This window comes from Aptenodytes patagonicus, chromosome 4 (genome assembly GCF_965638725.1).
Source record: "Aptenodytes patagonicus chromosome 4, bAptPat1.pri.cur, whole genome shotgun sequence".
Taxonomy (NCBI): domain Eukaryota; kingdom Metazoa; phylum Chordata; class Aves; order Sphenisciformes; family Spheniscidae; genus Aptenodytes; species Aptenodytes patagonicus.
The window spans coordinates 65,714,567-65,724,458 of NC_134952.1; the positions used below are offsets into that span (position 1 = coordinate 65,714,567).

The 9,892-nt window shown below is 40.3% G+C and overlaps 1 protein-coding gene across 1 annotated transcript; it reads left to right on the top strand.

Moving 5' to 3' along the window:
- Positions 1-191: 191 nt before the first annotated feature.
- On the top strand, positions 192-9,091 carry COPS4 (COP9 signalosome subunit 4). The gene is made up of 10 exons (XM_076337007.1): positions 192-302; positions 1,560-1,639; positions 2,438-2,589; positions 3,095-3,198; positions 4,076-4,229; positions 5,368-5,518; positions 5,930-6,100; positions 7,474-7,589; positions 7,959-8,043; positions 8,528-9,091. Exons 1-10 carry the CDS (start codon positions 229-231, stop codon positions 8,659-8,661), a joined length of 1,221 nt encoding a protein of 406 aa, XP_076193122.1. The 5' UTR covers positions 192-228; the 3' UTR covers positions 8,662-9,091.
- Positions 9,092-9,892: the final 801 nt, after the last annotated feature.

A 9,892-nucleotide genomic window follows, 5' to 3' on the forward strand; every position in this document is an offset into this window, starting at 1 on the left:
CGTGCTGTTATACACGTATATATCTCTATACGTGCCGCCCTGCGGCCCCGGGGGAAGGTGCGTGTGAGGCCCGCCCGAGCTTTATCCCCGCGGCCGGGCTCTGCCAGCGCGGACGCTCCCTGCCACGTGACCCCGCCGCGCGGCGGCCCGTCTAGCCTGCCGGCGGCGCGGCTCTATGGTAGGAGGAGGTCTGCGGCGCGCGAGGGGGACGGCGGCGGGTCGGCGAAGATGGCGGCCGCGGTGAGGCAGGACCTGGCGCAGCTGATGAACTCCAGCGGCTCTCACAAGGACCTGGCGGGCAAGTGAGTGCCGGCGCCGGCCTCTCCTCATGGCGGGGCGAGGCGGGTGAGCGGCCGTTGCGGTAACGGCCGTTGGAGGGGGGGGGGGGCGGGAATGGGGGACTGCCGGGCCCTGGGCAGGCGAGGCGGCTCTTGCCCAACGGCCGCGCTTCTTTAAATAAAAAGAAGAAAGGAAGATTTCACCTCATGATTCTGTCATTTTTTATTTATTTGTCGTTTCTAACGACGGCTTGCTCTGTGTCGGTGGTGTCCTAGCGCAGACTCCCGCGCGGGGCCTTAGCCGTTCGCCGTAGCTCCCTCGTGTCTGCCTGCCGCCCGTCAGAGTTCGGCTGCCTGCCCGTCGGCTGCGTGAAATTTACGGGTCGGGGAATTTATTTTCCTTGGCTGCTGTAGATATGTCAGTAACTCCATCATCATTATGATTATTATTATTTTCATTAGGTGGGTATTTTGGATGGCAAACCTTGGGGTTTGAGCTACTCACAGTGCAATGTGTCATGTAGATTTTCTCTCCCCCGAGGGTTCAGTCAGATGTCAATCAGTCAACTGAAATTCTTCGAGTTCCAGTCCAGTTGCTTATTTTCTAGAGGAATTGCTTCACTTCTAGGAGTTTCATGTAAAAACGTGGAAATGTTCCCCTCAAAATATGGCTTCAACGTGAATGTAGTACTTCGTCAGTATTGCACACACTGAGGTTATGTCCCAGGCAAAGTTTAATTAGCTTTATGAAGTATGAAAACTGGAGTTGCTATTTTTGCAGGAATAAACACTTAAAAATGCATGGTCTGTGCCTGTGCTCATGTCAAGTGGCCATAACATACTATTTACCTCCCACTCCAAACACTGCTTCTCATTCTCATTGAATATGGCATTTTGAACATTTGACTGAGTTTATTAATCTTAATCCATGAGCGATGCAGTTTTCATTACTTTTTCTGTACACTATCCTAGGGACATGTTTTGTTTTGGTTTTTTTTAACCTTCAGAATTGCACATATGTTCACAGATAACAAAATGATGAGCTGTGTTATCTGAGAATCTAGTCCTGGGATTTAAAAAGAGCCAGATACCAATTCCAGGTGAATGTTCCTGACATTTGAGTACGAACACTTTGGAAAATTGCCACCTCAAATGTATAGAAAATATAAGCAAAAGTAGGGCTCTGACATAGAAAATAAATAGAGAAACAGAACTTGTTAGTAAAAAAATGTGCCCTAAGAGTGATTTTTTACATTTTTTTTTTTTTTAATCTGTGGACAGATATCGTCAAATACTGGAAAAAGCCATTCAGCTGTCGGGTGTAGAACAACTTGAAGCTTTGAAAGCTTTTGTAGAAGCAAGTAAGTGCATCTGGTATAATCGGTTGCACACTGAGTGAAGGCCAGAGGTCTGTGGGATTGTGTATTTGTTAGCTCTACATGAGGCTGCATAAATATATGATATTTTGGTCCTATCGGAATTCAAACACAACTAGAAGAGGAACCATCATTGCCACATTCAGAAGTTAAAGGGCGAATGGACTTGTAAGCTTTGTAAGTTATTATAACTTTCCAACCTGTCAGTGTGACGGTGTTGGAAGGTGAAAACAAAGTAGTCTCTGTTGAATGCTAAAATTGATACTGGATGCCAAGCGGTATTTAAACTAACAACCCCCTTCTTCCTCCATCTCAAGTTACTTTGAAAAACTGTCAAGAAGAAATGGTTAGGGTTTTTTGTGTTGTATTGGATGTTTGGCTTATTGAATACCTCTATAAAATGTATAAATCTAGTGTAATTTTTTTAAGTTGAGAATAAAATTAGTGAAATTTAGCCTAAAGGTTTACTTTGTCCAAGATGTTTCAGCAACTGAGAACAGTGATTTAGAATGAAACATCTCTCTAAACTATAAATCAAAGTGAGAAATTCATTATTATCTGTCAGGGCTTAGAACTCTGGTGACCTCTAGTGTAAACAAACTGTTTCTGAGAGAAAAAAAAAATCACCTTTTAAAAACAAAGGAAAAAACCCCTTCACTTGGATACAGATTTAAAAACTTGAAATATTCAAATTTAAGATAAAAGCAAATGATCACTTACAGTGAAGGCACTGACAAGCATTGCATCCATCTTGTGTTTTTCTTCCGTGTGTCTCTGAACCAGTGGTGAACGAGAATGTCAGTCTAGTGATCTCACGTCAGCTGCTGACAGATTTCTGTACCCATCTTCCAAGTCTTCCTGACATCACAGCCAAAGAAATTTACCACTTCACCTTGGAAAAGATACAGCCTAGAGTTATTTCATTTGAAGAGCAGGTGAGAGATCAATGATGAGGGGTTTTTGGTTTGCGGGCTTGGCTTTGTTTTTTTTTTTTTCCCCCTTATCTACCGACTATTTTAAGTCTTTAAAAAAGCTGTTCAAAACAGATATCTCACAGGCATGATACGAGGTATAACTGCAAGAAATGGCTTGTGAATCTTGGTGCTCCAGTTCTTGAAAGCCTCGTTTCATCTTTTTAAAAGCTTTATAAAAGGTTACTACTTATCGCTCCCTGAAGATAAACTCCTTTTATCTTGTCACAAGCTTAAGTAGAAGTGCTTCAAATCAGCACTCATATTTAAAAAGCTTGGTATTAAAGCTTGATCCAGGAGTCCCACACAGGACTCCTCGCATGGGAAGAGTTGCATGCATGCAGGTTGCTGTGTCTGTGAAGCTGGGGTAGCGGTTGAGGGGATTAATGAACAAGAACAAATACTGTGAAAGTTAATACAGAACCATTCAACTTTTATAGTGTTTGCTATTGATTTTATTCTTGTTTAGGTTGCTTCAATAAGGCAACATCTTGCATCAATCTATGAGAAAGAAGAAGACTGGAGAAATGCAGCACAAGTATTGGTGGGGATCCCTTTGGAAACAGGGCAAAAGTAAGTACTGTGCTATACACAGTTCTGTGTTGTTAAATATACTTGCTCGCTTTGTACTTAACTAGACCAGCGAGTGAGAATTTTGGGGTTGCATATTTTCCCAGAGTTTCAGTAGTTCAGGCCAGAACTACTGCCAGATGACCAAAGTATAGCTTGATGACTGTACATTACAGTAAACAGTGTAGGGGATCAAAGTACCGCACCAGAAGTTTTGCACTATTTATTAGTCTTGTTGATAAACAGCCTTTTTGATAGTATTTTACAAAAATGCTTCTAAGGTTATTGAAAGGTTCTTGAAAGGTGGCCGTTCTTCCATGTGTTTGCCTTTACAGTTCAAAGTGAAGACCTAGTTTGAAATTGGATATTAACAAATACAGTTGAGGTTTTCTGTGGGGTTTTGTTTGTTTGTGGGTTGTTTTTTTGTTGGTTTTTTTTTTTTAAGTCTAGAACCCTTGCTGTTACTTTTTTCTGGCTGTCCTTTCTATCCTCTTTCTCTGTGTGCATGTAGAAGGAATTGCTGTAGGTTTTGCCTATTTAGAACCTATTTGTTCCACTGCAAGTTTGCTTCTTAACTCAAGTGGCTCACCACTTATGGCAAACTTCCAATCCACTAAAAACAGATTATTAGAGTGTACATTTGTATCTTCATGGACAGCATTATTTCTACTGGTGTTTGTAGGAGCCAGTTCTATATTGGCATTCATCTCAAATTTCCTTACCCTGAACAGAGAGCACTAATTTTGGTGTTACGGAAGAAGAAAGCAGGGTAAAGCAAACGTTGCCAAGTGCTTAAGAATCATAATATGTGTTTAGAACAGCTAAGAGCAAGGGTAGTTGTGGAGCAACTCTGAGCACTTGCTTTTCTGTTTCTCTACAGACAGTACAATGTAGATTATAAACTGGAGACCTACCTGAAAATTGCCAGGCTGTATCTGGAGGATGATGACCCAGTTCAAGCAGAAGCTTATATTAATCGAGCTTCCCTGCTTCAGAATGAATCAACTAATGAACAGCTGCAAATCCATTATAAGGTTGTCTAACTTGCTTTATTGCTTTCTCTTTCTAAAGGTTTCTAATGATTCCACATTGAGATGTTTTTATGCAATGCCACTAAAACTTTCATAATGAGAAAAGAGACAAAGGGAAAAGCTTCTAAATGGTTTTGGGAGCTTGAGAGCCATATCTTGGCAATAATTAAACAGCTTATTCCTTATGGTTTGGAGATAAGTCTGTAAAGGTTCCTTAAATGCCAGTTTTACTGATTGAAAATAAAACTTAGGCTTCAAAACATCTGAAATATTGTTGAAAATATTGCCTCCACCTTTGTCGGTAAATCTAAGAGGGGAAAAAAATCACATCCAATTATTAGGGACAATGGAAGCCCCCCCCCCCCAAACAGTAATTAAATAGTAAGTCCCATCTATAAAAGTAGCTGTAAGTCTCAAGTAGTAAAGTAACTGCTGACCTTTCTGCTTATTTGTGGGTTTACTGTGTACATAGTTCATACACTAATTTCTCAAACCATTTTAGTAACTGGGATGAGCAGTGATAACTATAGTGTGACAGTACCAATCAAGTGTGGTGGTGTTTAAAATTCTACAACACAAAGCAGGTGTACCATGAGCTGTAACTCAGGGTGTGGTGGTTTTGGTTTGCTGGTTTTCCCTTTTCTTTTTTTCTCCCCCCATGCTATGTTTTAAAGCGTGCACTCAGTTGGAAGTGTAAATATTTTCTGTAAGGATTAGAAAAGCACAAAGGAAGGGAGAGAAGAAATACCAGATGCTGTTACAGCGCTGAAAGGGAAAAGCAAACACTTGAAACACAAATTGGTACCTAAGTGCTAGCTGTCAATTTCAGTAGTGAAGGGGAAGCTTATGTAAGTACAATATCAGCTGTACAATATTTCATTTACTTAGTTTCTGGCATTTAGACATTTGCAATATTTAACATGTGAAATAGTGCTGGGAAATGCCCTTTCAATTCCTTTCCATGATACTTTAGCAAGGTCTTTACAAGTCAAGCTAATCGTTCGAAGGCACAGATTTCCCTAGGATGCAGTAGAGCAATATTTATGGGAGCTGTCACTTGATAATGTGGCAATTTATACACCCCTATATTATGCAGCCACCCCTGTTAGTTTTCTTTTTCTGAGACATACTTTCTTTCTAGGTTTGCTATGCTCGGGTTCTTGATTACAGAAGAAAGTTCATTGAGGCTGCCCAAAGATACAACGAGCTCTCCTATAAGAGCATAGTCCATGAAACTGAGCGACTGGAGGCATTGAAGCATGCTTTGCATTGTACTATTTTGGCATCAGCAGGTAAAATACATGTTACATTTTTGTATAAAAGACCCAGTGTAGGTATTTCATATCCCCTGAAGCAAGTCAGCTTGTGCATTACTTGTGAGGAGGGATCTTGTCACTAAGATTTGGTGAGGAATCCAAAACTGTGAACACCGTGTCAAAATTACCTGTTGGCATACTGTTAACTCAGAGTTGGATTACTTCTGTGTCTTTGCCAGTGATAAAGTGGCATCTTGGCTAAAGATGCAAAAGATAGTCAGTGGCAAAGAGTGTTTTGGAACTGAACACAACCGAGTTCCTTCTTTGGTAGAGCTTTGTTGGTTAATTGCATGTATTGAGAAAAAAAGATGATAATTTTCTGTTGCCTGCCTCTAAATAGTCAATGCTTTGGTGATAATTTATGAGGATTCTTCTTGACTCTCCTAGGACAACAGCGTTCTCGCATGCTTGCTACACTCTTCAAGGATGAGAGATGCCAGCAGCTTGCAGCCTATGGGATCTTGGAGAAAATGTATCTTGACAGAATTATCCGTGGAAATCAACTGCAAGAGTTTGCAGCTATGCTAATGCCTCACCAGAAAGCAACTACAGCTGATGGTACGTGTTTCTCTGAAGCCTCGTAATGCTAGGTGTTCATCCATAGGAGTTAGATTTGCCCAATGCAGTCAAGAAGTGTGATGGAAAAGAATTTAGTATTGCTTATATGATTATTTTAAAATTATTTCCCAGCATGTTACCCTCATGAGTATAGTTTAATAGTAAAGCTTCTTAGCCATAGTTCATCTTTCTGATTGGCTATTAAGGTTTTGAAATACTCTTCCAGAAGGTAACTTGTAAAAATCTTTTTTCTCTGTCCATGTACAGTCCTCTTCACTGACAACCTCCCAGTATTTCTAACCTTGCCTCATACTTTGAGTCTGTCCTTTTGAGCTTCTCCAGTTCTAAGGCACTGTTATAAATAGGATGCCCAGAAACACGTGACATGCATGTAGGCTGTAAATGGTCTGTGCGGATGATAAATTTATTTGAACTGCTTCCTAACTTGGCAGGAAAGATGACAGATAGTGAGGGGATGACTGGGACCTCACACCATCTCCAAATTGTTTTCTGATCCATCTCACTGACATCTTACTAGCTCTGTTCTTCCTGGAACTTCTGAACAGTGAGAAATAATGTGAAGTAATGACTTCACTGGAATCATAAACGCACTGGTCTCAATTTTCTAAATTAGAAGAATATTGAAGTGGAAAAATACATAAGCATGAAATACCTCTTAATCAGGAAAACTCTCCTAGTGAACACTACTCATTGATTAAGGACAAATAAACAACTGTGTAATCGCAAAGGTGAAAACTGGTTAAAGGTACTTACGAACAATACGCTGCAGTCCATTCCTTGGGTCAATTTGTTGTTTATTTATAACCTGTACTGTTTGTCCGTATAAGTTGAAGAATGCAGGTTAGTTGGTATTTAATAATATGCTTATCTTCAACTAGAGGTTAAGGGGCAAATGAGTTAAATTGTTAAATTAAGAAGAGAGAAATTAGATGAGGGTTTATCACCATACAAGCAGAGTAAGAGAGAGGTTAATTGTACCCCTAAGAGCTGTAACGAATAAAAAAAAAAAAAAAAAGCAATGGTCTTTCCATTTGGCAAGCTAGGAACTGATCACAGGAGGTTGAATTCCCTCAATTCAGATGTTGTCTTGTAGCAAAACCAAGGGCTCCACTTGATTATTCTAGAAATTAAATAAAAGGGTTTAAGCTACCTGTCTTAAAATAAACCATGTGCCATCCATTTCTTTTTGTTTACTTTCTTCTGCGTAGCAAAACACTGATGCAAGGCAGATGCATCTGGACCTTCTGCACACGTAACCCTTGGGGAAAAAAAGCGTTTTCCATCTGCTCTACAATATAAACCAAGTATTTCAATGTTACAGTAATGGATTTTTTTCTCATCTAACCCCTAAGGTTCTAGTATCCTGGACAGAGCTGTTATTGAGCACAACTTACTATCTGCAAGCAAACTTTACAACAACATTACTTTTGAAGAGCTCGGGGCATTACTAGAGATCCCTGCAGCTAAGGTATCAGTTTTCTACATCTTTTGTAAAAACAAGGAGCATCAAAGACATTAGAAAACAGCTGTGGTAAATATTAGGAAAATTAGTTCAATATTAGGAAATAATTAAATATTCCATATTATGAGAAAGGCTAAATATCTAGCACATCTTATGAGAAGGAAAGGTACATGATGTGGAATGAACAACAGTGGAGTTAGATGCCACTGATAGTATGTCTAATTATTTAATAATTAATCTTGTCTGTAGGTCGTCCCCCCTGCCCCCGCAATGTGTGGTGTTGAAAAACCCATAAGGACTATTAAGTCTTAATTATTTTTAACTTCTTTCAGAATGGAAGAAGTTTCTAACATCTTTCTCTCTTCATTATTTCAGGCAGAAAAGATAGCTTCTCAGATGATAACTGAGGGTCGCATGAATGGATTCATTGATCAAATTGACGGAATTGTTCATTTTGAGAGTAAGTTCGACCACAGTAATTTATTTTTTTTTAGCACCGTTCAGAATAAGCTTTTTGAGTTGCTGCCTTACAGGATAAGGAAATTAAGTTTCTTGATATCTTCCATCTGAAGTGAGCTTGCTGCGTCTTGCTGAGGCCAGGAGGTGGCAGAGTTTGCCTTAATGGAGGACCATGCTTCACCCACCCTCTGTACTATGCATTCTCTTACCTACAGAGAAGCGTGAATTTATTCCATCAGTCTCCGTGTAGGAACAGGTTCACCTGTTCAGTTCTACTTTGTAATGCAGGAGTTAGGCTTGGTTACAAGCTAAATCATTGTAGTTTTTGAATACAGAAATGAGCATGATGTAGCTGCAAGGAAGGCTTCCTCTGTGAGGTAGGTGAGGGCAGTGGCAGAAGTAAAGGTTGCAGTTGAAAAGGCAAGGGAATTGCTAACTTACTTTGTTTTGTATGGGTTGTTTTTTTTGGTTGTTTTTTTTTTCAGCTCGTGAAGCTTTGCCAACTTGGGACAAGCAGATTCAGTCACTGTGTTTCCAGGTTAACAACCTGCTGGAGAAGATAAGTCAGACAGCCCCAGAATGGACAGCGCAGGCAATGGAGGCCCAGATGGCTCAGTGACTGTGCAGCCATTGTCTGAATGGAGGCAATCAACTGCCTGCTGTGCTGAAAGAAGGGAACTGAGTAGGACTGTGAACCAAACAAATAACTCACCTTCATTTCCCCACCTTCTGCTTTCACTCTGGCTTAGGACACAGTTAGGTGATACCATGTTTGGTGTGACAGTCTCCCAGTTCTCTGAGCACAGAATGATGCTGCCTGTGCATTGCACTCTGCTGTCCTGAAAGCTGGGGTTTCCACGTAGAAGAAGCTGTAATGTCTGCAGCAAGCTTTGGTTTTGGTTTATTTAATTTTTTTTTTTCCACTGTATTGCTATAGCTTTGTAGCCCATTACTTCCTATGATGCTTGTCCTGCTGTGAAAATATAACTGCCATGTTTCTTTTAGTTGTAATTATTCTAATAAAGGCTGGAATGAGCCACTTGGTTTAAGTGTTGCAGGGACCTGTTTTTTTTTCTTAAGCAGTAACTTGAAATAAATTGAATTTTTTGAATAGTCAGTTTCAGCCCCTGAGAATGTTAAATGAAAAACAGCTTTTTTCCATCTTCTCTGTTTATAAAATGCAAGTCTGAAATCTTAACTGAAGGAAATACTGACCCTTCTCCTGCATTGGTGCAGCAGGGCACAGAGTTATCTGTGCTGAAAGATGGGGTAAAGACCAGTGTTCCCAAGAGAGCTTGTTGCAATGATAATGGTAAGTGATGAGAACATAACACATGCCAAGTAAGGTAAGCCAAGCATGCTCTTTGTTTTATTTTCTAGGTCAACATGAATTGGTAACTTTACAAAAGTATCTGTAGTGTTTTTTTGGAACTGGAGGTGTAACAAGAGAGACTGACAGGTAGGGATTCTGCACTACAAAAGATTAAACACCTTCTGAAACTGGAGTGGCTGGAGAATACTGTGCAGGTTACTTATATGATGAGGTACAACTACTAGGTAAAGGTGTCATGTGATAAGCAGGACTAACTTGAAATGCTTATGCACAGCAACAAAGTATCAAAGTGGCCCTTCTGATGTTTATCAGTCTGGAGTTGTGCACTCTTTACCCCTCCTTATACACGAGTCTCACTGTGAGATTTGCTGGAGGGGTTTTCACAGAGAGCTCTTCTGGTCGTGGAGAGCCAAGGCAGAGTGTCGTCAATAGCTGTTCCTGTCCAGAGGTTATGTTTTGGTTTGAGGTGATCTCATTCACATTGTAATTCCAGCTTTGATGTGAATTACCTTAGCTC

Excerpts from the sequence above, each read along its gene's own strand:
- COPS4 (XM_076337007.1), top strand. The coding sequence starts at position 229 with ATGGCGGCCGCGGTGAGGCAGGACCTGGCGCAGCTGATGAACTCCAGC. Across the intron at positions 5,519-5,929 it reads TACTATTTTGGCATCAGCAG|GACAACAGCGTTCTCGCATG; the intron begins GTAAAATACATG and ends TGACTCTCCTAG. Across the intron at positions 8,044-8,527 it reads CGGAATTGTTCATTTTGAGA|CTCGTGAAGCTTTGCCAACT; the intron begins GTAAGTTCGACC and ends TTTTTTTTTCAG.